We start from the raw sequence: 27,186 nt of genomic DNA on the forward strand, positions 1-27,186 counted from the left end.
AGTAGAACAGGTACCAAGGCTGAGAGGAGGCAGGAATGGGGAATTATTATTTAATGGGTTTAGAGTTTCTGTTTGGGATGATAGAAAAGTTCTGGAAATGCATAGTGGCAATGGTTGCACAACACTGTGAATGTCCTTAGTAACGCTGAATTATACACTCTAAATTGGTTAAAGTATTAAAATTTTAAGTCACATATATTTTTAAAAGTTTAAAAAATGTAGGCTACATGCAGTGACTCACGCCTGTAATCCCAGTACTCTGGGAGGCCAAGGCGTGTAGATCACTTGACTGAGGTCAGGAGCTTGAGACCAGCCTGGCCAACATGGTGAAACCCCATCTCTACTAAAAATACAACAATTAGGCTGGGCGTGTTGGCAGGTGCCTGTAATCCCAGCTACTTGGGAGGCTGAGGCAGAAGAATCACTTGAACCCCGGAGGCGGAGGTTGCAGTGAGCAGACATCGCACCACTACACTCCAGCCTGGGCGACAGAGCGAGACTCGGTCTCAACAAACAAACAAAAAACAAGAAACAAACAAAACACAAAAAACAAAAACCCACAAAAATGAACTGGGCGTGGTGCTGGGCGCCTGTAATCCCAGTTACTCAGGAGGCTGAGGCAGGAGAATTGCTTGAACCTGGGAGGCAGAGGTTGCAGTGAGCAGAGATTGCACCACTGCACTCCAGTCTGGGCAACACAGCGAGACTCTGTCTCAAAAAACAAAACAAAACAAAACAAAAACAAATTAAATGTGCTCCATATTGTGGCTTTAACAAAAGGGGCGGGCGGTAGGGAACAAAAGCACCTGGCTGTACCTCTCTCTGAAAAGATGAGGATTCATAATACTTTCCACAAGCGCTTGATGCACCAAGAGCAGCACCTCATTTCCCGGGGGCCGACACCTCCACAGGGGCCTAACATCTTTGGACACGCGGCGGTCTAAGCACCGACTGGCTGAAAGGTGCCACATCGATTTAAACATCCCTTTCATCCTGGCCGTTCCCTCCACCCCCAGAGCCCATCTCTGCAGACGGTCAGTTTTCCCTACAAGGCCGCGGCAGCCAGGCCCATTCTTGGTAGGCGTAAACTGCCATCATGCTATAAATCCTTTCCCACAAAGCACTGGAGACTGGTCCTCTCACTGTGCCAAGAAGTCTTTTTCTGACCATCTGTAATCCATTCAAAGGCAACCGGCAGGAAATGGCGGCAAGGAAAACCCCTGCAAAATGCAACTGGTGGGACCACCTCTCCTCCCGCTAGTGGCCAGCAACAGGAAGTGGGCCTTTCTTGGGACACACAACATCTGTGGGAGTTCTGGAGGCTGCCGAGCGTCTGTCAGGGGCTGAACGGCTCGAGACAGATGCTCACAAAATTTGGTAAGAAAAGCATGCTGTATTGGGTTTGAAAATTAGCTCTGGAAAAAAAAAAAAAAAAAGCATTTGAAAAACCAAAACAAACCCCAGACCCTTAGAGAGGAAAAAAAAAAACCCAAAACACAAAAACCCCATCATATGAAAACTAACCTCAAAATTGCTTTCTTCTGATTTCTATGGACAATTAGACGATAATTTCAAGCAGTTCAAATCCTCCTTAGTGAGGCTCCCCCTCCAATCTGGTATTGTCAGCTGCTGCTGCTTAATAGTGACAGCTTCATTTTTGGCACTAAAAGCTGAAGTCCTCAAAGCTTTGTAGTGGTAAGCTGGGGCCAGCTTGTAAAGGCTCACAAGAGCTGATTGTTAAATTTTCAGGAATGTGGTGAGCCAATTATTAAATTATTAAAAGTTATATGACATAAGCTTACAATTGAATATAAAACTCATCACTTCCAATTTATCTTGCTACATTTCACTTATTATCTATGCTTTGAGTATGGGTTGGCAACTTTCTCTTTTCTTCTTCTTCTTCTTTTTTTTTTTTTTTTGAGATGGAGTCTTACCCTGTCACCAGGCTGGAGTGCAGTGGTGTGATCTTGGCTCACTGCAACCTCTGCCTCCCAGGTTCAGGTGATTCTCCTGCCTCAGCCTCCCAAGTAGCTGGAACTACAGGTGCGTGCCACCACGCCCAGCTAATTTTTGTATTTTTAGTACAGACAGGGTTTCACCATGTTGGCCAGGATGGTCTTGATCTCTTGGCCTCGTGATCCATCTGCCTTGGCCCCCCAAAGTGCTGGGATCACAGGTGTGAGCCACTGTGGGTAGTAAAAATTTTAGGCTTTGTCTCAACTACTCCATGCAGCCATTGTAGTGCAAAAGCTAGCACAGACAATACATTAAAAAATGAGTGTGGCTGTGTTCCAATAAAACTTTATTAAAAACAGGCAGCCCATGGGCCACAGGTTGCTTAATCCTGCTCTCAAAGTCATTTACCATCTAATGTATCTGTATGGTGGATATCCTACATAACAGTGTGCTGATGCATATCTCTTCCCAACTCTGAGTTCTGTGATATCACATTGACAGCTTGAAATGCAGTGGTAGGAGAGTTTACACCATGGAAATCATCACATACTACAAATCAGGGCATGATTTATTATTTTTTTGATTATCAAAATTTAAGAAAGTGATAGAGAAAATTTTAATGATGTAAGTTAAATTGAAAGAATAGTCAACCCTCTGAATCTGTGAGTTCCACATCTGCAGTTTCAACTTAATTGCAGATCAAAAATATGTGGAAGAAAAAGAAAAGATGCCTGAGTCTATACTGAACATGTACAGACCTTTTCCTCTTGTCATTATCCCCTAAACAATTCAGAATGACAACTATTTACACAGCATTTACATTGTATTAGGTATTATAAGTAATCTAGAGATTATTTAAAGTCTATGAGAAAACTGTATAGGTTATATGTAAATACTACACCATTTCATATAAGGGATAAGAATTCAAGGATTTGGGGTCTCAGAACGAATCCTCCTTGGATATCAAGGGACAGCTGTATATCATGTCTCTAGCTTTATTGTGAATACTACAAAACAATGAGGACATATTCTTTTAGTACTTGAAAACCATTATTCAGTTCAGCAAGGAAGTCACGTCACTAACAATCAAGTGAAGTTTTAACATTTATCTTTGTTCTTTCCCTTTCAACTTACTCACTGACTTAAATGAAAACATCAACCAACACTTATGTGGGGTTTACCAAATGTAAATTTACCAAATGTAAATTTGTTTGTCAATTTAAACCGTAGGAAGGTCGGGGATATAAGAATTTGGCAGAAGTCAACCAAAGCATTTGGTAAGAATCTATACACTATATGAAATTTACAATAAAGAATTTAGGCTGGGCGTAGTGGCTCATGCCTGTAATCCCAGCACTTTGGGAGGCAGAGGCAGGTCGATCACCTGAGGTCAGGAGTGCAAGACCAGCCTGGCCAACATGGTGAAACCCTGTTTCTACTAAAAATACAAAAATTAGCTGGGCATGGTGGCGGGAGCCTGTAATCCCAGATACTCGGGAGGCTGAGGCAGGAGAATCGCTGGAACTTGGGAGGTGGAGGCTGCAGTGAGCCGAGATAGTGCCATTGCACTCCAGCCTGGGCAACAAGAGTGAGACTCAGTCTCAAAAAAAAAAAAAAAAAGAATTTAAATATTTTATTCTTTATAAAGTATATGCCAAACAGCTTTTTTTTAATCAGTAAAATGTATAATAAACATATATATCCATATGCAGTAACTTTTTTAGATAGCAGATAGTTAAACATTTACTAGCACAACACTGATTCTAATAGAAAAGAACTTACAAATTAATTGGTCGGCAGCACCCAAAAAGTGTGTGTGTGTGTGTGTGTGTGTGTGTGTGTGTGTGTGTGTGAGAGAGAGAGAGAGAGAGAGAGAGAGAAAATAACTCTCCCTCCAGCACCCTGAATGGAGAAAGCAAAACAAACACTAACACTACCAAAGAAAAAAGAAGGCTGTTTTCTGAAAACTCTACTTCAAAAGAGACGGCATGGAGTTAGGCACTGAGTGTGTCTACAACTGGAATAAATTATGAACTGTTTCTCTTTGGTATTAATGGAGTTTCACCATAATTTCCTTTTCTAAAAGCAACCTCTTGAGGAACTCATAGCCCTCAAAGCCTTTGCTTAAGCTCTTCCTTCCCTGTACAATGCCCTGAATGTCCAAATCCTAGCTGCCGTGTTGCCTCTGCACGAGGTGTCCATTCATTCATTCTTTCATTCATTTTTCAAACATTAACTTGACTCCTACTAAATATCCTTTACTGTGGCCCATGTAAAACCACAAACCAAACAGCCTCTACCTTTAAGTCAAAGGTCTGAGACCCAGGTTAAAGGTCTGGCTGACCATAGACTGAGATATCTTCCTTCCCTGGGCTCTAAGGCATTCTAATCACATTTCATTTTCTAAGCAGCATCAGAGTTCCCAGGTGCTGCAAGTGAGTTCCTAGAGGGCAGGGCCACTGTTCCACCTTCACATTCCACACAGAGCCCAGCCCAGGGCCTTCCACCTCCTGGGCAACTGGTCACTTTCTAGGTAGTCAGCAATGCAGGAAGCACACCTCTGGCTTCTGACTTGCAGAGAATCACTCATCATGATTTCCCATTTAACTTCAGGGGTTCACCAGACCCAGGCTAAATACTGTGCTCCCTCTGAAAGGTGGGAGAAGGATTATTTTAAGTATAATTATCATCTTCCTTCCCCAGGTTAAAGTAGAGGGTCACTTGACTGTGTGGGATAATATTTCTCAATGTTTTTAAACTCATGCTCTACCAAGATTGGATCACACTTTACTTCCTAAGGTTTGTACTACAAAGCTCACTTTCTAAGACTTCCCATTGATTGTGGTTTTCACACTATACAAGCATCTTCTTGAAATTCTAGTGCACCCAGTCCTAAACCTTGTTCCTCCTTAGCTTAAGAATCATAGGCCATCACCTTCACCTCCAAGATTAGGCTGCAGGGGGGAAAAAAAAAAAGAATCATAGGCTGGTGCAGTGTTCATGCCTGTAATCCCAGCACTTTGGGAGGCCGAGGCAGGAGGATCGCTTAGGCCCAGGAGTTGGAGACCAGCCTGGGCAACATAGCAAGATCCTGTCTCTACAAAAAATAAAAAATTAGTGTGGTATGGTAGTATGTGCCTGTAGTTCCAGTTACTTGGAAGGCTGAGGTGGGAGCATCACTTGAATCAAGGAGGTCGAGGCTGCAGTGAGCTATGATCATGCCACTGCACTTCAGCCTGGGCAACAGAATGAGACTCTGTCTCTCAAAAAATGAAAATGAAATAAAATAAAAGAATCATCAGTGTTCAACTACTTACTATGAGCACTGATAATTAAAGAGAAAAACTTAACTCTGCCCTTTTAGGAGGAATTTAATAGTTCATCCCCTGTTGATGGGAAAGATGTCTTCTATATTGAAGAACATCAACCAATAAAAGTAGATCAGAATGACAGAATTTGAAAATGACCATCCTACAATCCCCAAAGAAATAACTGATCCAGGCAAGGGTCATCAATGGATGCCCAGAGGATTCCACAAAATTTCCTTTTGGGGGACAGGATATTCACTGGGTGTCAAAGCACTACCCACAGAATGACATGCTAATTGCAGAAGGAAAATACAATGTTTTCAATGGGCAGAAGTGGTCACCACCTTACGAAGTGATCTATATCTAATAATAGGGCACCCTGACATCTTGTAACCCCTGGATGAGATGCTTAATAAAGCACTCAGAATCACTTGGGACACATTCACACCAAAATGTTGAGTCTGAATCAAATGATACTTAAGCTCAAACTTCCAGAACAGGGGAAAAACAGGGAATAGCAAAAACAAGGTAAGACACCACAAGGAAGTGACAAGACAGACCAGAACATGAAGCATTTTAAATGGCAATGTTTTATATATTTATATATAAAAATATGTATACATATATATAGGAATACGTATGTATACATATATTCACACACATATGGGGGAGGGACACTGTTCTAGATTAAAAACTACTGAAGAGATATAACAACCAAATGCAATACATGAACCATAACAGGATCTAGTTTGAAAAATGCAGCTATAAGCTTTTGGGAGTGGGGGCATGACAGGTGAATTCTGAATGAGAACTGGGTATTAGATATGAGTATGGAATTACCATTAGTTTTCTAAGTGTGATACTGGTATTATGATTAGGTCAGAGAATGCCTCTAATTTTAGGAGATGCATGCTGAAGTATTTAGAGGTGTCATGCTGTCTGTGACTTACCAAATAGTTCAGCAAAAACATACATACATATTTATGTATGATGAGGCTCTGAGATTTAAGTGAACAGCTCAAGGTAGCACAATCAAGATGTGGAAAAATGATAAATATTTAAAGGTGAAGTGTCGTGATGTCTACAACTTATTTTCAAATACTACAGAAATATAAATATATATATACACACATACATATACATATACACACACACAGTCGCATAATGACACTTTGGTCAACAACAGGCCCATACTCAGTGGTCCCATAAGAGTATATAATACCATATTTTTTACTGTACCTTTTCTATGTTTCAATCTGTTTAGAGACACAAATGCTTACCATTGTGTTACAACAATTACCTACAGTATTCAGTACAGCAACATGCTGTACAGGTTTGTAGCCTAGGAGCAATAGGTTATACCAATAGGAATATCATAGAGTGAACTTACACAAACCTAGATGGCATAGCCTATTGCACACCTAGGAAATCACCTAATGACATATGTCTCAGAACATATCCCCATCATTAAGGAATGCATAACTGTATATTTCTTTTTCTGTCTTTCTTTCTTTCTTTTTTTTTTTTTGAGACAGAATCTTGCTCTGTTGGCCAAGCTAGAGTGCAGTGGCACTATCTCAGCTCACTGCAACCTCTGCCTCCTGGGCTCAAGCATTTCTCCCACCTCAGCCTCCCAAGTAGCTGGGGTTACAGGTGTGTGCGACCATGCCTGGCTAATTTTTGTATTTTTAGTAGAGATGGGGTTTCACCATGTTGGCCAGGCTGGTCTCGAACTCCTGACCTCAGGTAATTCACCTGCCTCGGCCTCCCAAAGTGCTGGGATTACAGGCGTGAGTCATGGCGCCTGGCCTGTATATTTCTTTATAAGACATATATACAGATAGATCTTTATATGTAAATACATATATATCTTTATAAGAAAACAAATAAGACAAAATGTGAACTAATGTTTAATTCTATAGGTGATCATGGTACCATTATTTCAACCTTTTTATATGTGTGAAAAATTTTAACACTGAGCTGCAAGGGCAAAAAAGAGAATGGTGCAGGGTGGGGGTTACTACTGAATATTAAATGAAAAACTTTAGGTGCTCAAAGATGTCTGTGACTTTGCACCCCAGTGGTAGCATTTTTTCATGGAATTTTCTCTGCTGACCTAGGATGCTGGAGCTAATGTCCTAAGGTGAGCTGTGTTTTGCATTGTAGCTCCAGCTATCCACTTGAACAGAAACTTTAGGAGTCCTTCCAGTTCTTAGAATCTTGACCCCAACTTCAAAATATCAGATGGTGAATCAAAAAACCTCATAGGCCATCTTCAGACTGACTTTTTAAAAATGAAAATACAAATGGGAACTGTTGTTTCATGGGTATGAAGTTTCAATTTTGTAAGGTGAAAAGAGTTATGAAGATTGGCTACACAATCATGTGAATGTCCTTGACACTACTGAACTTTACACTTAAAAATGATTAAGATGGTATAGTATTTTACCACGATTTTCTTAAAAAAAGAAAGAAAAAGACAATACAGGTATTTCAAAAACAAGATGCTTAGTTGAACTGTAACACTGCTGGCTGAAAGATAACTTAGGAAAGAAAAGGGGACGATATGATCGCTCTTCCTCCACCCTGCCTCCAGAAGATTCTAATGCAGCCATGATGACAAGACACATGTGGACCATGGGAAGAGTCTGCAGCAGTGCAAGGAGGTGCGAGGTTTGGGGACAAAGTACACGCTGGGCATGGCTAGCATGCACAGGGTGCAGAGAAGGTCCAGGTGGGGTGGCCTGAGCGGCAGGGAGGCTTCCTTAGAAAGTATGGCTGGCCCTGGGGAAGGAGGATGACGGGCAAGGGGAAGGGAAGAAGGGAAAGACACTAGATGCAGAGGGCAGGCAGAGGCAGAGAAGGGGACAGGGAAAGGACTCCACTTGTCCAAAGTGCTGCTGCAAAGGGCAGGCCACCTGTCTGGATAGGAAGGGACTGAGGACTTTGAATGCTGCGTTAACTGGTCGATGAGAAAGTGCTGAGAGGTTTTCACTTGAGGAACAAACTGATACATGTGAATTTTCAGAAGATTAATTTTTGAAGTGGTGTGCAGGGAAGATACAGACAGGAAGACCAATTAAATAGCTATTATAAAAATCTAGGTAGGCTATGAGGCAGGCTAGCTGGGGTGGGGGTGGGGGAGTGGAGAGAGATGGAGGGGTGCAGGGAATTGCTAAGACGGGAGGGAGGGAGGAGAGGAGGAGGGGGTCTTTCTAAAGATAGTGACAGGGAAAACGCACAGGCTCGGCTTGTTCTTGGGTCTAGGGGAGTCTGAGATGCACAATGACATCCGTGAGGGGCTGTCTGGCGTGGCACCGGGGGGTGGGATGAGCACTCTGAGGAGAGGTCAGGAAAGCTGCAGGCATGTTGGAATCGCCACACACACGGACCGCCTGGGGTGTGAACAGGAGCCAGGGTCTGGAGCAAATGCAGAGCAAACCGAGGGCAAAGCCTCACGCTCCAAGGGAGGAGCTGGCAGAAAGGGCACAAAAGCGGGTGCCATGAAAACTTCTGTGAAGCAAATATGATTTTCAAAAAGCTCTAGGGTTGTCTACTATTTAAAGAAATCTCCAGTAACTCCATTTGGAAAGCAAATAAGCCCCTGCTCTGTTTAAACCTGGCTTGTGTACCGAGTTTGTGTTCTGCCATTAAGTCTTTTGTCTTAGCCACTGAAAGTGGCAGGACTCATCTGAGTCCCTAATTCTCTCTGGGTCCTGCCCTGCTTCTGCAAAAGATGATAAGGAAGGGCACAATGATGGAGGGAGTAACTCAAGGGAACAGAACCCTGGAGTCTGGGGACTTGGCTAACAGGGCTGTTGTACATGGGTTGGCCAAATGGAGTCAACCTTAAGCAAATGTAACCAGTTCTGGTGGGCATGGTGGCTGACTCCTGTAATCCCAGAACTGTGGGAGGCCGCAGTGGGAGAATCGCTTGAGCCCAGGAGTTCAAGACCAGCCTAGGCAACATAGGGAGACCCCGTCTCTAAAAATAATAGAAAAAATTAGCCAGACATGGGGGCGTGCACCTGTGGTCCAGCTACTTGGGAGGGAGGCTGAGGTGGGAGGATCATTTGAGCCCAGGAGGTCAAGGCTGCAGTGAACTATGATTGTACTACTGCACTCCAGCCTGGGCGACAGAGCCACTGCCCCTTCCCACCCAAAAATGTGACCAGTTCCTCTTTTCCAGTGGATCACCCTCTTCTTGCCAGTCTGGCTGGGATTCTGTCCCATTAAGTGTAAAAGGTGCTTGAACCCACAAGCTCCAGGTCCTTATCAGAAGAATCAAACCACCAGCTGGTAGGCCATGGGGTCTGGGGCCCATCAAAGGTCACTTGAAACCCCACACAGAGGAGGTGACTAATTAGGAGAGGGGACAGCACTGAGGAGGAAAGGACTGTCAAGGACTCTCCTGGTCTGTGAAACCACTGAGAGAGAGATGGGGGCGGTGACACCAGCTCCTCTGGGACCAGCAAGGCAATCACTATAAAATGCTTAAATGCCCCAGTTAATGGAGAATGGGTGAAATCCAAAGTCACGGGAAGTAAATGTTGCCACATCGTCCTGTCCTCATGTGGGAGATGCATTCTGTGCCTTTCCCAGCCACTCCAATCAAAAGGATCCTCTTTGTCACTGCCCTCTCAGAGCCAGTGACAACTAGGGCATCTCTGTGGCTGAAGAAGGTAAAGGACTTTCACACCCACTTAGCAGGCATATCACCATCAAAAGGACACCTCTAATGTGGCAGTACTGAAGAGCGATCTCCGCTCCATCATCCTAGGGAGCGCACCCTTCATGAAATTACTAACAATCCCAATGCCACGAGGGAAATTGAACAGCGGCCTAGAAGACGTTCAAAAGGAAGAAAAAAGAGAGAAATCATCACTGTAGATAGATGCCCCTGGAGTTGCTTGGCAACCACCTTTGCTAACACCTTCTCCCAAAAAGGAACACAGTTTGCATTAGCTCCTGTGATTTCCCTGAGGCCAGGACTCTGACCACAGAGGCCCCAAAGCTGGGGCCTTGGAATGAGAGAGGATTTCCCTGATGGGGAGACCCAGGGCCCTATCAGGAGGCCATTGGCTTACACACGCAAGGGGGAATGAAAGGTAGTTCAGCCTCGCCATTTTGCTTAAAGAACATGCTCTCTTGGGCAAGGATGGTGAGAGGATGAGTCAAGCCACGTGCCCAGGTGCAACACTTAAGGGGCACTTACTCCGCACTTGCAGAAGCCCACGTGAGCCCCTCCTTAAACAAGTGTCCTGGGCGCCTGCTTCCTTCCCCTTAGTCCTAACACTGCTCCTAGGATGACAGATATCAGGACACAGTGCTTAGAGCACAGCCTCTGGAATCAGCCTGCCTTGGGGTTCAGGGCAGCTCTACTATTTCCCAGCTATGTTACCTTGGGTAAATCACTTGACCTCTCTGAGCCTCAGCTTCCCAATCTCTGAAATAGGGTTGATAACAGGATTTGCCTCACAGGATGGTCATGAGGATTAAATGCAAACGTGCACATTTAGCCCTGTGCCTGGCACCTAGTTAATGCCCAATAAAAGACAACTAGGATTGTTACTTAAAAACAAAACAAAACAAACAAAAAAACACATAAGTTGGGCTGTGTTTAGCCCAAAAGGTACCAGAAAAATAAATTTAAAACACAAACAAAAAACTCCGAAAGGAAACACATAAGCAACTCCCTAGAACCCCTGAACCTGGATCTATACAATCAGAATCTCTGTGGGTGGTCCTGGCATATTTGCTTTTAAAAAGCTTCCCAAGGAATTTTCAAGGTAGGCAGGGTTGAGAGCCACTTCTCTCAACCAATAAACAGTAGTTCTCAAAGTTCAGGAAACATCAGAGCCACCTGAGGAGCCTGTTTAAAATGCACGTTCCTGGTCAGGTGTGGTGGCTCATGCCTGTAATCCCAGAACTTTGAGAGGCCGAGGTGGGAGGATCACTTGGGCTCAGGAGTTTGAGACCAGCCTGGGGAATATAGAAAGACCTCGTCTCTGCTAAAAGTCAAAAAAATTAGGCAGGCATGGCAGCACACACCTGTAGTTCCAAATACCTAGGAGTCTGAAGTAGAAGGATCGCTTGAGCCCTGGAGATTGGCGCTGCAGTGAGCTTCATCGTGCCACTGCACTCCAGCCTGGGTGGCAGACAGAGACCCTGTGTCAAAAAAATAAATTTAAAAAAAAAAAAAAAAAAAAAAGCACATTCCTGGTTCCTGTGCTTCACTCCCGGTTGTTTCGTTTCAGTATGACCAGCCTGGGGCCGGGGGCGCGAAGTACCCTACAGGACAACACAGCAGGGTCTCCAGAATGAACACACTTTGTAAAACACTGAAACAGATTCATTCTTTTTATTTTTTTCTTTTTTTTGAGATGGAGTGTCACTCTGTCCCCCAGGCTGAAGTGCAGTGGTGCAATCTCGGCTCACTGCAACCTCCGCCTCCCAAATTCAAGCGATTCTGCCTCAGCCTCCCAAGCAGCCAGGACTACAAGCACATGCCACCATACCTGGCTAATTTTTGTATTTTTTTTAGTAGAGATGGGGTTTCACCATATTGGCCAGGCTGGTCTCGAACTCCTGACCTCATGATCCACCTGCCTTGGCCTCCCAAAGTGCTGGGATTATAGGCATGAGCCACAGTGCCCGGCCCCAGATTCACTCTTGAAACTAACAGTACAGGGACACCAGTCCAATCCCTTTGTCTTTATTCTGGGCATCCTTAAAGAACTGGAGACACACAAGTTGACAAAAGATGCCTGGTGATCCCCAGGCATACCCCTGGAGCAGTAAGAACGCAGTCTGTCCCCTGGAAGTGGCAGCTCTTAAGACAAAGGCAAAGACTCAAGTGCCTGGTAAAAACAACGATCATCACAACAAAGGCTTACATTACTGAGTACCTACTTTATACCAGATAGCATCTCATTTATTTCCACAACAATTCTGAGAGGTACTATTATTACTCTGGAAAAGAAAAGTAGAAATTGAGGCTTAATTTAATACACAGCCAATAAATGGTCAAGATTTAAATAATGCTCCATTAAACTCCCAAGCCTGCAATGCCAATGAACCTTTTCGTGTGTGGTAAAATACACATAACATAAAATTTACCATTTTAACTTTTTTGTTTTTTGTTTTTTTTTGAGACGGAGTCTCGCTCTGTTGCCCAGGCTGGGGTGCAGTGGTGCGATCTCAGCTCACTGCAACCTCCGCCTCCCGGGTTCAAGTGATTCTCCTGCCTCAGCCTCCTGAGCAGCTGGGACTACAGGCACGTGCCACCATACTCAGCTAATGTTTTGTATTTTGAGTAGAGATGGGGTTTCACCGTGTTAGCCAGGATGGTCTCGATCTCCTGACCTCGTGATCCGCCCACCTTGGCCTCCCAAAGTGCTGGGATTATAGGCATGAGCCACTGCACCAAGGCCATTTTCACCATTTTTTATGTGTACAGTTAGTTCTGTGACATTAAGTATATTCACAATGTTGTACAACCATCACCACAGTCCATCTCCAGAACTTTTGCATCTTCCCCAACTGAAACTCTGTATCATGGAAACACTGACTCTGTTTCCCCTCCCCCAGCCCCTGAATATCCACCATTCTACTCTCTGTCTGTATGAATCTGACTACTCTAGGAACCTCATTATAAATGGAATCACAGAGTATTTGTCCTTTTGTGGCTCATATACTTTTTAAGAACTGGACCATCACCTTGGTCTGATATAACCAAACTGGGACCATGTCTCCACTATCTTCCATATCCCTGGAATGCTGAACTCACCTGTGGTTAGTATCATCGGACTGGGTGTCCTGTGTCCCCACCCCACCCCAGGACTCTGTGGCCTGTCAATGCCTTGAGGTAAGGTCACGTAACTCCCACTCCCCCTACAGTTAAGGGTATCCTTACACCATTAATGTTCACAGATTTACAATTAGCATCACAGAATCAGGTACACCGGTAAGTGCTTCTGTGTTCAAAGAGCCCGTCATCGACTCACTTTTATCTTCCCCATTATGGTGACCTGGCGCCACTTTGTCCTGCCCTAGAGAGTATTTATTTGGTTTCCATTTCTTCTGTAAGCACTTGATCTCTTAAAATTGGCAAGCAGAATTGTGTTGAGAAACCACAGGTACAAGGATAAAGCGTCTCCATAAAAACATTGCTTTCCCCACAGCAGAATTCCAGCTTCACTTATAGATGACTAGGGCAGCCAGGTCTAGCCCCTGAATATTAAGGATGCTCCACTGTAGCCTCAGCCCACTTGCAAGAAGGGATTTCCTGAGGTTTCATCGTTAGTTCAAGCGCCTCGGGGTCCAAATCCAGGTCCATTTGGCAGTCTGAGCTCTACCACAGGAGAGAGTAAGAGAATACCAACCAAACGGCATCAGCTGGGAGCACGTAATCAGCAGAATACTGGACCGGGAGATTTAGGAGACAGACACACACAGAAGTCAGTCCTTGCCATTCCTACAATATTCTGAAAAAGTAGAACCCACTGGCTAAAGCTCTCCCTCTCCATTACAGCTATGTTTGATTATTGCAATCACTCAGTGACCACTGTCTCCAGATGTGAATAGTGGGCCACCTCAGTGTGTGGGGCCCTTAGAGAAGAGGGATTTGACCAGGACAAGGTCTCACTGCATTGGGTACTACCATCTTATGCCTACTTCTGAAATATGTCATGAATGAAACAAAATGTCATAAACGAAACATTAGCCTGAAGGATATAAATGCAACCAACCCGGAAAACCATACAGAAACAAATCTGCCTAACTTTTCTAAATCAATTCTGCAGCAGAGACGGCAGGCCCCTGGGAACTGCCGGCTGAAAGCATCAACATGGCTTCACAGTCTTAACTGATGCTGCAGACCACCTGGCACACAGGTCAGAAGGCCTCAGGAATCAGACTCTCCCCTGCCCTTTGTACCTTCCCAGGCTTAACATGGAAATCATGAAAGCAGCCACTTTGCTTTCCATCATGTGCATCCCCATTTCAGACATATCCCGTGGGTAATCAAACTGCAGAGAACGCCAGTTGTATTTTCAGCCTGACTTTAAATATAAACTGAAATCCTCAATGCTTCACCAATGTGATGTGGTGCTTTTGACATCGGGGGCCACTGTATAATAAATGCCATCATTACCAGAATTGATGCTTTGGGTCTCCTCCACCCACAGTGAAGGAGGGTTGGGCCACCCAGAATTAGAACCTGCAACTCACTATTGTCACCAGTGACTACAGACTGGACTCCAAGGTTTGGAAGAGTCATCTTGGGAACTTTGGGAGGAGGGTTCCCTGGGGGACCGAGTCTTCTCTCTCTTTAGATCCTCCCAAATGTAGCCCAGTGCCAGGGGATAGTCACGGTCCAGGTATACCTGCTGAGTAATCGACAAGCCCATGTAATGGGCTGAAGGCCTAACACATGGACAGATACTGGCAGAATATTTCTGTGAGTATCTTAGTCTATTTTTCTTGTGTTCTTACCTCTCCAGCCTCACTAGCCAGTGATTCTCTATCAGAGTGATTTGTCCCCCTGGGACATTTGGCAATGTACGGAGACATTTTTGGTTGTCTAAACTTGGGGGAGGGGAGGGAGGCACTGCTGGCATCTAGCAAGTGGAGGCATAGGATGCTGCTCAGCATCCTGCCATACACAGGACAGCACCCCCAAAAAGAAGCATCTGGCTCAAACCATCAATGGTGCCACTGGTGAGAAATATTATACTACTCTCTGCTTTGCTATCTTTACTCCGGCAAGAGGACTTTTTAGGTTCAGAACAGTCTATATTCTCTGGCACTTGGGCCTTCATCCCTGTCATTTCCTCTAACTCTGTCCTGCCCAGCTCTACACATGGGTAACTTCCTGTATCCTCCAGGTTTTAGCTTACATAAAATTTCCTCTGGGAGGCCTGCACTGAGCCCCTACCTCAGTGAGGCCCCCCACCATGACCTCCAGCAGCATCTGAGTTTCCCTATCAGAGCACTCATTGCGGTCCACCTGTACTTTTGCCGCTAGGCTGGAAGCACCCTGAGGGCAGGCAGGGATTGTGGTTTTTCACTGCTGTGTCCCTGGTGTCTAGTGCTGGCACATCAGGAGAGCTCCCTCCAGGTCAAACACATGAGGAAGGCTGAGAAACAGTTGAGGGTATTAAAAACTTGGCAAGACACCCAGAGGCTTAAATTGTTACCCTGCTATGAAGGCACCAAAAGAGAACATGGCGACTTCTCATGAACTGACGTGGACAGCTCTCTAAGATAAATGGAAATGGCAAGATATCAGCTAATACTATAGGTTTCTATCATTCACATGAGAACAAGAAGACAAAATTATATATGTATCTACTTGAATGCACACAGAATATCTTTGGAAGAATACACAAGCAACTGGGGATGGGGTGGGAGGGAGACTTACTTTCCACTTGGATAGCCTTTTGAATTTTGTAACATGAACATTATTAAAAAATAATAAGTAGTTTTAAAATGAATGTGTATGTGTGTGTAATGGTCTACATCTTCTAGCAGTAAAAACATTATTCTCATAGAATGACACAGGATGAGACCCTGGTACAGGGCAACTTAGAAGGCAAATTATCATATACAGTGTTTCAGTGTGTCCATCCTCGCTTCCTGTTGTGGAAGGAGCCAGAGCCACATTTCTTCCACACGGGAACCCAGGCACAAGGAAATAATTGTATGTATAAAGAAATACTCATTTTAGAAGCTTTGTATTTTCCAAACTAGATGATCAGGACGTCCTTTCTCATCTGTGTTGTGTTGGTTGTGGCATGCCCCTGCTCCATCAGTGGGCTGCACCTGTAGAGCTTATAGGTCTCCAAGCCCTTCCCTTCTCCTTCTTCTCATCTTTCCTCCCTACCACCTTTAAGCCGCTCCATCTCTCCCATCCTTCCATCCCAAAAGCTGGGCCAGATAAGAGAGATGATAATGAAACGCCAAAGTGAACAAATGTTACTGCTTGTTAGCAAAAGGGGAGGAAGGTAGGCTTAATGGGGAATGAAGTTGAAATTAATGGTAAAAATGAGGTTTATCTGTGTAATCTGTGGACTTTGTGTCTTCCCATCTCCTATTAACATAGATAACAGAGTTGTCTGTATAATGATAAAGGGAAGCTGTTCGCAGTTTCCCATAAATCTCCATGGCCTGCTGCTGGCTTCTCCGGCTTGGATTCTAAGAAAACTTCATTCTTAACCAGGTCAGTTGCCACCTTTTTCTCCAATTTGCTCCCATCCAGCCACAACTGCAAGACTCCTAAGCCTGAGCTGAGCATGCTCCTATGTTCTCTGCACCCTCCTATATTACAGCCCAATTCCACCAGCATCTCAGAAGAACAGCAAACTCTTATAGTCACAGCAATATCTTACTGGCCCCAGCACAATTTTCAAATTGGAAGCTTTCCACCAGTTTATCTACATCATATCAAAACATGTGGGAACGTTAAAACACAGGCAAGTTTTCAAAGTGACAAGTGTAGGCTTCCAAGAGACCCAAACAGGAATCTATTCAGGACTTTTTTTTCTCAGTGATAAAATAAAACAACTTATCGATCATTGAAAAAAGTTTTTTAGATCTCCCAGTCCCTAGAAAGAACTTTGTATAAATTCTTAGCCATAGGCCATATACAGCCTAAGTATTATTCGATAGCTCTTGATAAAACTTATCAATGATCACTTAACTGCACTCCATTAAAAACATTGATATCTGGCCAGGCGCGGTGGCTCATGCCTGTAATCCCAGCACTTTGGGAGGCCGAGGAGGGCGGATCACAAGGTTAGGAGATCGAGACCATACTGGTTAACACAGTGATACCCAGTCTCTACTAAAAATACAAAAAATTAGCCAGGTGTGGTGGTGGGCACCTGTAGTCCCAGCTACTCGGGAGGCTGAGGCAGGAGAATCACTTGAACCCGGGAGGCGGAGGTTGCAGTGAGCTGAGATGGCGCCACTGCACTCCAGCCTGGGCGACACAGTGAGACTCTATTTCAAAAAAAAAAAAAAAAAAAAAATTGATATCCATAGAAATTGTTTCTTTAAAAAATCATTAGTGTCATAAAATTATAACAAAATGGTTTACTCTAAAAATAAAGTTTCTGCTACGTATCTTTTCTTTTCATCACAGATTAGTTTAAAATCCTAATTAGAATAAAGTTTTCTAGAGCTAGCTTCGTTAATAATGATAATAATAGTAAAAGCCAACATTCATTAAGCACTTACTATGTGCTAAGCCCTTTTGTATTATCTCATTTAATCATCACAACAACCTTATTCTTTTCTCTGTCTTATAGTTAGGGACACTTATGAGGCACAGGAACCCTATTCCTTTTCTATGAATTGGGATTCTTTAAAAAAAACTTCAGGTGAGGCAAGGGGAACATCTTTCTAAATCACTGAGAGCTTTTCCCTAATTAGCTTGAAAAAGCTGAGGAGGAAATTATTTGAAAAGGTTAGCACAGAAGAATGGCCGTCCTTGGAATTTTCTCTCATAAACACCTTTCATAGATTAGGCTAATAAGGTTTCTGGGAGTCCTCCTCTCAGGAAATCTGAATGCCTGACTGATCCAAGCTGACTGGGGTCAAATCATTCCTCACTGGGGGAACACATTGGGTTTTGGACTCAGAACCCCACTTTTCTTGGAATGCTGAAGGCCAGATACCATTCACAAATGATTTGCAGCAGAATATTGCTTGTGTATGAGATGCAGTGATTTTTGCCACCAAGAAGTTATAAATTGAGAAAATAAACCCAGTTATTTTTGAAGTAGTTTAAGATATTTTTAATGTGAGGGCTTGGGGTTTTTTTTTTTAAGTTTCTTTAGAAACAGTTTGCCTGCTATAACTGCATCTCAAAGGAAGGTACACTCAATAGAGAAGCTTGGGTTCAGAGGTCTCAAAGGGACCTTAGGGGACATTCAGTCCCACCCCCCTTTCTTTAAATATGGGCGAATAGGCCAAGAGAAGGGAAAAGACTTCCAAAGGGCATGGATCAAAATGTAGGAAGCCGACTCAAAGTGCTCTCCTGCTCCTTCCAGTGCCCAGGTTGTCCTGGATATACCCCCATCTAAGCATATCCACCCATGGAACTAGCAACGCCTTCTGAATCCAGGTGATGACAACATTCAAAAGTATTTGGGGCCAGGTGCAGTGGCTCATGCCTGTAATCCCAGAACTTTGGGAGGCTGAGGCAGGCAGATTACCTGAGGTCTGGAGTTCAAGACCAGCCTGGCCAACATGGTGAAAGCCATCTCTACTAAATATACAAAATTAGCCGGGCATGGTGGCACATGCCTGGACTCCCAGCTACTTGGGAGGCTGAGAAAGGAGAACCGCTTGAACCCACGAGGTGGAGGTCGCAGTGAGCCAAGATCACGCCATTGCACTCCAGCCTGGGCAACAAGAGCGAGATTCTGTCTCAAAAAAAAAAAAAAATTGGCAAATTCCTCTTAGCTATAATTTAGCTAATTTTAGATGAAATAATAACAATGACATGAAAACTTTATTACAGACATTTCAAAGCATCCAGTTAACATTTCATACATTATAGGTGGAGAACTGAAAGAAACGGAAAGAATTGAAAGAAAGTTTAAAGGGGTGAGGAATGGGGAAGTGTATTACAGTAATCAAGTTATTCAAAAAGTCTGCAAGTCCTTGCTGTGTCTTCTGAAGTTGTGGCCAGATAGAGGCAGAAACCAAAATAATTCTTTTTTTTTTTTTTTTTTGAGATGGAGTCTTGCTCTTTTGCCCAGGCTGGAGTGCAGTGGTGTGGTCTCGGCTCACTGCAAGCTCCGCCTCCCGGGTTCACGCCATTCTCCTGCCTCAGCCTCCCCAGTAGCTGGGACTACAGGTGCATGCCACCACGCCCAGCTAATTTTTTGTATTTTTAGTAGAGACGGGGTTTCACCATGTTAGCCAGGACGGTCTCAATCTCCTGACCTCGTGATCCACCCACCCCGGCCTCCCAAAGTGCTGGGATTACAGGCGTGAGCCACCATGCCCGGCCAAACCAAAATAATTCTTATTGCACATTTCCAGCCTAACTTCTCTTCCTGAGTTTAGTCTATTAAAAATATCATATGACACCAATGTTCATAGTGGCATTACTCAAAATGGCCAAAATGTGGAAACAACCCAAATGTCCACCAACAGATGAGTGGATAACAAAATGTAGTATATATACACAATGAAATATTATTCAGCCTTAAAAAGGAATGAAGTACTGATCCATGCTACAACATGGCTGAGCTATGAAGAGATGCGAAGCGAAATAAACCAGATACAAAAGGACACAGATTGTATGACTCCACTTATACCAGGTATTAGAATAGGCAACTTCATAGAGACAGAAAGTAGAACAGTGGTTACCAGGGCTGAGAGGAATGGGGAATGGGGAGTGATTGCATAATGGGTACAGAGTTTCTGACTGGGATGATGGAAAATTTGGGAAATGGAAAGTGATGATAGTTGTATAATATTATGACTGTACTTAGTGCCACTGAATTGTATACTCAAAATGGTTAAAATAATAAATTTTATGTTATGTATATTTTACCACACACAAAAAAAACCCATCAAAATTGGAACCACCCGCCAGGCACGGTGGCTCATGCCTGTAATCCCAGCACTTTGGGAGGCCAAGGCGGGTGGATCACGAGGTCAGGAGATCGAGACCATCCTGGCTAACACGGTGAAACCCCATCTCTACTAAAAATTCAAAAAATCAGCCAGGCTTGGTGGCGGGCGCCTGTAGTCCCAGCTACTTGGGAGGTTGAGGCAGGAGAATGGTGTGAACCCGGGAGGCGGAGCTTGCAGTGAGCTGAGATTGCGCCACTGTACTCCAGCCTGGACGGCAGAGCAAGACTCTGTCTCAAACAAAACAAAACAAAACAAAACAAAACAACAGCAAAAATTGGAACCACTTCCCTTCAATTCTCAGTTGGAATTTCTAAACTGTATTTTGTTCATTTAGTCCCATTAAAGCCGAATTTCTTCTCAAGACCTGCTTAAAGCCAACAGTGTCATGGACAATCTGCATACATTCATATACATAGGTACACAGCCACACACAGGCTACTTTGTGTCCTGCAGTGACCCATCCACAAACATGTATCCGTCCCAGGACTTTGTTGATCACTCCAACAAGAGGGCCCATGGCAAGCATTACTGGAGATCCAAGTAACCAAATAAACACCCTGTCTCAGCTCAACCCTTCAATTTCTCACCATGGGGGAATATGTATTCAGTATATAGATATTTTATCTATAAAGAAAACTGCATGCATATATACCAGAAAGACCATCGGGAATTGCTCACCCAAGTCTGTTCCACTAGGCCCGTGAACAAAGAGATTTCAGCCCATATATGGCTATTTTGAAGTTAGCAATTTCAAGTTACACTGAACAGTGGGTGTCCTTAATGCAAATGTGTATAATTAGGAGCTAAATCTTTGTACCTTTATAGGACAAAGGACCTAATAAGCGGGATGTACCACCTGTGACTTCTGAGGAAAGGAGAGCTTTTCATTTTTTCTTAAAAGAATCCGTTTCTCAGCCAGGCATGGTGGCTCATGCCTGTAATCCCAGCACTTTGGGAGGCCAAGGTGGGCAGATCACGAGGTCAAGAGATCAAGACCATCCTGGCTAACATGGTGAAACCCCGTCTCTACTAAAAATACAAAAATTAACTGGGTGTGGTGGCACGTGCCTGTAGTTCCAGCTATGCAGGAGGCTGAGGCAGGAGAATCGCTTGAACCCAGGAGGCAGAGGTTGCAGTGAGCCAAGATCACACCACTGTACTCCAGCCTAGCGACAGAGTGAGAATCCGTCTCAAAAAAAAAAAAAAAAATCTGTTTCTCATGAGGCAAAGAGAATCTGAGAACAAGAGTCTTCTGAAATAGAAACAGGGACTGGCGGGAAAGGATGTGAGTTTTGTGTGTGATAGTCATAACCCGTCACCCAGACCTGAGAGGTGCCAATCCTGCGCTATACCATGACCTTTACTCAACTTTAATTTAAAGATTTCCACAGCCTCATCATCTTTTATGGACACGTTGCCAGTAGCCTGATAACTGGGTCTTGCAAGCACTTAGAGATCTCAAGAGTTTGTGTGTGAAGAAAAATAATCTCTAGTGATGCTTCCCACTGCCAACACACATGAACATTTAACACAAATAAGCTGCCACTTGTAAGTCCACTTGACATCAATCCCTCGTGCATCCTGAAGACACATGTCAAGATCCCACTAAGATATTTAGAAGCAAACATCTTTAGAATAATGTTTTGTTCCCAAAGTGCTTAATTAGCAGAAACACTATGCTAGGGAACTGTCCTTGAATATGTACACATTTTAACCTTCATGTTATTTTTTCTGAAGCACAAAATTTCCTCTCAGTGGATGGTCAGGAAATGACTGGGCACAGAAAACCAACCATCTGAAGTGTTGATTCGTAAAATGAGCTCCATCTTTCCACGCAGGCTTCAGCTGCCTTCCAGGGTGACATCCCTTTTTATGAGAGGGACCATTCTTTGGCGTCTAATGGCCTTTTCTCCATTCATTTGGGATGACCAATGCACCTATGGCCTACTTATGTCTGAACTCTTTCAATACCACCAACCTCTTCTGTCCCCTTGTGCCATCTTCCCACCCCCAATTTCAGCCAATTATGTTTATAAGACATCAGTTAGTGAATCACAATTCAAATGAACCCATCTATTTGCTTAGCAGCAAGTGGCCCCTGGAGTTGCTCCATTTGAAGCCCATAGGCCAGAGTTACATACGGCAGGCTTGCAAATGCGAACAGGATATGATTTATTTACGACGACCATATGTGTTTGATGCCCAATTGCAGCAGCTTGTGGCTTCTCTTGCATGTCTTGGTCTGGGATGACCTATCTACTCAGTGTGTCCCATTTCAGGTACCGTATTTCCATGCTGGGAAAAGAGAGATGATGACTGGCTGAGGGGCTGCACATACAGATGCTCCTAACCCTGCTTGCCACATAACAATCTGTGACCAAATGCAAAGTGGGCCAAATGTAACTTGCTGCAAAGGTTTGCCATGTACAATGGTTTTCAGTGGTGAGTGGAGAAGTAGCTGCTGGAATGACTGACCATGTGGGGTTCATTAAGCTGTTGTGCATTCACCCATGAGAAAGGCTGGGATGCTTGTGAAGGGAGCTCCACTCTTCATTTCAGAAATTTTAATGCCCCACCATTTGACAATGATGCTCCCAAGGAGAATGACAGATATGCATCAGAAGGTTCAAACGTGGAGTCCAACTGAAGTGCAGTAAACTTCTGCCTTCAACAGTCTCACCCCCCTTTACCCCCCCAGTTGTATTTATACTTTGAAAGAAGTTAACATGAAGCAGTAGTCACCTGGGCGTGCTCAATTTTTGACAAGCCTTAGTCACTCTGTACCCAGCAGAACAATTCACATTATATTCGAAATCCTGTGAAGATTCTGCCACACATGCTAACACTAAAATGCCAGTAGCTCCACTTACCTTCTTTATTAAGCCTCATAACCTCCCTGCTTTTTCCACCCTCTTTTCCAGCCTCTTCTAAATCTACATCTGCAGATGAAAAAGAAAAGGAAAACAGAAAATAAGGAAAAAAGGGGGGAAAAAAGCCAAAGTCAAGGGGGGAGGGAGAGTGTTTATTTGCAAACAGATCGATATAAATACTGTCTATGAAATTCTTTCAAAAATTGACAATGCAACATTTTCTCCCAAGTCTGGGTTTCCATCTACCTGGCCCAGATAGGTACCCAAAAAACTATGCAAGCAGCAACAGAGTAGCCTTTTAAACGGACAACACCGTGGGGCTGCGAGCCCACCCCATGGGCTGCCACGGGGAGCCGGGCACAGACAGACAGACAGCCCTGGCAGCCGGGCCTCTCCCTGTGCATTGATGATCTGTCTCTGTGTGTATTTATTTAGAGAGAGAGGGAGAAGCATGGAGGACACCGGGGGCCACTCTCTCTCTCACACACACACTTTTTCCCAGTGGCTCTAGGTGAATGGAAAGGTTACAGGATAATAAAAGGAGGAGGAGGCGGTGGGGTTCTTACTGTCGGAGCAGTGTAATTTGGCGGCGTCGATCCAGGAGGACCAGGGTTTGCCCAGAAACGCCTCCGGACTGGGCACTTTGCGATCCAGTGTCGCCATTGCTCTTCCTTCTTGTTGCTTTTTCCCTGTTCCTTCGGCAGCAGCAGCCGAGAGACACGGGATTCGAGAACGCTCCGACGTCATCTTCGGAACGTTCCGACATTGAGTGTTCTGAAAGGGGGAGGGAGGGAGGAAGGGCGGGATGGGAGGAGGGCGGTGGAGGAGGAGGGGAGAGGGAGCGGAGGAGGGGCGGGCGCTCGGGCTCCGGGAGCCGGCTCGGTGGGGCTCGCGCGCCCGCGGCCGCCAGGGGCAGCAGAGAGGCGCCTGCAGTCCGCGCCCGCCCGCCCGCCGGGGGCCGCCCGCCTGCCGGGGAGGGGCAGCGCGGACGGGCGAGCGCCGCGTGCCGGAGAGCGGAGGCTGCAGCGCGCCGGGCAGCCGGGATGCAGCGGCGCCGCCCAAGTCTGGGGCGCAGGGGTCGGGGCACACGGGGAGAGGCCCGACGCGGGGCCGAGGGAAAGGTGGTCTTTCCCGCAGAGTTGCCGCTGGAGGACCGAAAGTTTTGCAGGCAGCCCTTGCTTCCAGCTTGTCCCTCTCTCCCCGGGTCCCTGTCGCCCAAGGCGAGGCGCCTCCGCTGGGGTCCCGACGTCTTGGTGGGGAGGAGCCGTGAGGGGTTGCGCCCCCCACCCCCACCCGAGCCAGGGAAGGGACCCTGGTGACTTCGCCTCCCAGCCCTCACCCCCGTCACCCCTTTCTTCTCTTTCCTGGAGGACTTTGGACCATGGAGATTCTGCAGTTGTTGCTCTGGGAGCTGAAACCAGTGGGTAGATGTCGTTCTGAAACGCAGGTGAGTTTGGAGCACGAGGAGCTACCTTCCCATCTCAGGCTGCGGGGCGTGCAAAACTCAAAACTCAGGGCCCCCGGACCCCCGGGTTCCCCGCGCGGTGCGTATCTTCGGCTCTCAGAGAACCACTGCATGGACTTTGCTCCAGGGTCAGCAGAGCGGGAGGGCGAATTTACGGCTCTTGGAAGACGATGCTAACGGGCCTAGCCCCCGAGCCGTTTCCAGCGCTCCCTGTCGTGAGACGAGGGTGGCCCGGGTTTGCGCAGGCAACCTTTGGCCAGGAATCTGATTCCTGGGAGAATTCACTTCAGGCTTAACAGCTCTAGCCAGCTAGAAAGGGAGCGCTAGATTTCCTCTGGATTTTGGACGTTGGGTGCTTTAGTTGAGATTTTCACCCTTTAAAGAAGGCTTTAAAAAGTCTTCTGTTACTTCTTTTTAACAAATCCTTTTGTTTACTAGAATTATCTAAACTATATGGACACCGCCCTCACCCCACAAGCGACATTTTTTTTTCTCTCTTTCCCCAGCACCCTTTTAACTCTCACCACTGCTGTTTCCCAAGTTGTCACAGCTGAAGCACACTGATTGGAAGTTGCTTTGTACTGACTGAGTTCTGCCCTGGCTGAGCCATCTAATAATTTCCCTGAGCTTGGCACCCTGTATGGCTAAGCCAGTGTTAGGATGGGCGATGAAGGAGGAGCTGCGGATTTGCCTTTAGTTGTGATGTTTGTGTGAGTCGGCTTGTTTGTGTCAGACTCAGATAAACTGCATTTGCCTTTGCTCTCTTTGGAAGGGCTCCTGCATAGCTAAGGTGTCGCTGGGTGAAGAATTCCCATTGTGAGAATTGGTGGTGTTAACAAATATGTATTACTTGTTGACCTCTTGTTATATGCTGGACCCTGGGCTTGACATTTCCTTCCTTCTTTCTTTCCTTCCTTCCTTCCTTCCTTCCATCTGTCCATCTTAAGTCAACCAATATTGCCTGTCATGGAACAGCTGTCCCCTCCTGTTAGGAGGGAAAGATGAGTGAGACCCATCCTCAGCCTCACAGAGATGCAGTCTGGTGGTCTCTGGAAGAAGGAAGCTGTGAAACTTACCGATTCCTTGGGAAAACAGGCAGGTACACAGGGACTGGCCTGTGCAGTGGGTGGGGTGGTCTCTCAGCTGTGCCAGTTCATAGGAGGAACCGAAATCTGGTTAGGAGTGAACAGAAACTGTGTAACAGAGAAGATGGGATCTGCTCTGCATCTTGGAAATTACCAAAGATTTGTAATGGTAAGGTGAAGACTGGTCTTGCGGAGGGAGGGGGAATAATGGTATTAGCAGAGGCTTCAAGCTGAGTATAAACATGGTATGTTTGGGTGTTGAGCATGGTTTGTCTGGGATGGAGAATTGTTACTGGGGGCTTGGGGTTGATGCATTTTGATACCCAGGCCTGGATCAAATTATGGAAGGCACCAAACGGCAGCCTAAAGAGTCTGGATTTTGTTTGACAATGGGGAGCTACTGAAGGGCTTTCTGTACCATAAAGATAAGTTAAAAGTGTGAGTTAGAAAGATTGGAGTATGGAGCCTGGTTAGAAAAGTAGTGCTGCAATATTCATGGTGTGAAGAAATGAAAGCCTGAACTTAGGTGGTGCTATGCAGGTAGACAAGAGGAGACAGATGTGAGACTCTGTGAAGAGAGCACCTGATCGGAGGGTGTGCTGTTGTGCTAGATTTAGAGGTGGGGAGAGAGAATGCGAGCGCTCTGAGGCATGAGTAATCAGATGCTGGAACATTTTCCCTTTCCCTTCTGCTTCCCTATTTTCCCTCTATTTATTATCTATTTTGATGTTTATTCCTGTGTTGTTGTGCATGCAAGGAAAGTGTGGGCAGTGGCTAATGTGGCCCCAAAGGTCTGTACCTCCTGGTGTTCGTGCCCTTGTGTAATCCTCTTTTCTTTAGTGTGGGCTAGACTTAGTCACTTGCTTGTAACAAAGAGAATATCGCAAAAGTGGTGGGATGTCATTTCTGAGGTTAGGGTACAAAACTGCTGTCACTTCTGTTGCTCTCACTCTCTCTTGCATGCGCTGTCTTGCTCTAAGGGAAGCCCACTTCCATGTTGTAAGCTGCCTTATGGAGAGGCCTGTGTGGCAGGTAACTGAGGGAGGCCTCTGGTCATCAGCCAGTGGGAAACTGAGGCCCTCAGTACAACAGCCAGTGAGGAGCTTAATCCTGCTAGTAGCCATGTGAGTGGACCACTTGCTGGGAGTCAGTGACTTGCGCTTCCAGAATGCTGTCTCCTCTTCTGGGAGCTACTATAAACCACTCAAAAAAATCAAAGGTGGCTTATCATCAGAAGTCAGGGCACCTCAGTTATAGTGAAGCAAATCAGTGGTTCCATATTTTAACAAGAGCTTACTTTCCCAGCGGAGTCTCTCAAGTGGAGGTTACTACACAGGACCTTGAAGAGAGTCTGACAGTCCAAATATTATTTCCTTCTATTTGGGATGATTTTACTCCACAGTACGGTAAATTGTGGGCTAGAATCTAAAAGTGATTTAGCATCTCTACAAAAGAAGACTTCATATGCATTGCCACGTTTAATTGATAACAGAGTAGATCTACATTGTTGCAGTTAGTTATGGAGTATAATTGTAGAGTTGCTTTACTCTAAGCCTTCCCCAGTCTCTCCATTGACTATAGAGATAATAATACTGACTTGTTGAAACTATAACCCATCTATGACTGTGTTGGATAACATGACTGTCAATCAAATTGCGTAACTGAGAGGCAGAGAATAAAGAAAGCATCGTTCATCAAACTACTAGACATTTACACTTGACTTTGGATGAAAATTGAGGTCAATTGGAAGTAGTGTTCAGGTTTACATGCTGTGTATATATTATATACATATCAATACTCATATCAACTATATATGGTGGTCGATTTATTACAGAATTGAATTC

At 45.0% G+C, this 27,186-nt stretch overlaps 1 protein-coding gene and 1 long non-coding RNA gene across 19 annotated transcripts in view; one reads left to right on the top strand and one right to left on the bottom strand.

Moving 5' to 3' along the window:
* Nucleotides 1-23,581, bottom strand: part of ATXN7L1 (ataxin 7 like 1) — a 266,375-nt gene extending 242,794 nt beyond the window's left edge. For 7 of the 17 annotated variants that reach the window (XR_008527555.1, XR_008527549.1, XM_054560608.2 and 4 more), the window contains exons 1-2: nt 23,359-23,573; nt 22,793-22,861 (exon numbers count right to left, since the gene is read on the bottom strand). Coding sequence is in view for 13 of the 17 variants with exons in the window: in XM_054560608.2 (XP_054416583.1) it covers nt 22,793-22,861; nt 23,359-23,539 (250 nt within the window). In the remaining 4 variants the exon portion in view is untranslated. Of the gene's footprint in view, nt 1-22,792; nt 22,862-23,358 lie in introns of all 17 variants that reach the window. The other 10 variants (XR_008527554.2, XR_008527556.2, XM_054560607.2 and 7 more) reach the window with 4 other exon arrangements.
* Nucleotides 23,582-23,780: 199 nt separating this feature from the next.
* The window catches only part of LOC134761781 (uncharacterized), a 35,791-nt gene continuing 32,385 nt past the window's right edge, over nt 23,781-27,186 (top strand). Inside the window, exon 1 of one of the 2 annotated variants that reach the window (XR_010140904.1) lies at nt 23,781-24,239. This is a non-coding gene — a long non-coding RNA (uncharacterized LOC134761781). The remainder of the gene's footprint in view (nt 24,240-27,186) is intronic. The other variant, XR_010140903.1, reaches the window with a different exon arrangement.

Source organism: Pongo abelii, chromosome 6 (genome assembly GCF_028885655.2).
Source record: "Pongo abelii isolate AG06213 chromosome 6, NHGRI_mPonAbe1-v2.0_pri, whole genome shotgun sequence".
Classification (NCBI taxonomy): Eukaryota; Metazoa; Chordata; class Mammalia; order Primates; family Hominidae; genus Pongo; species Pongo abelii.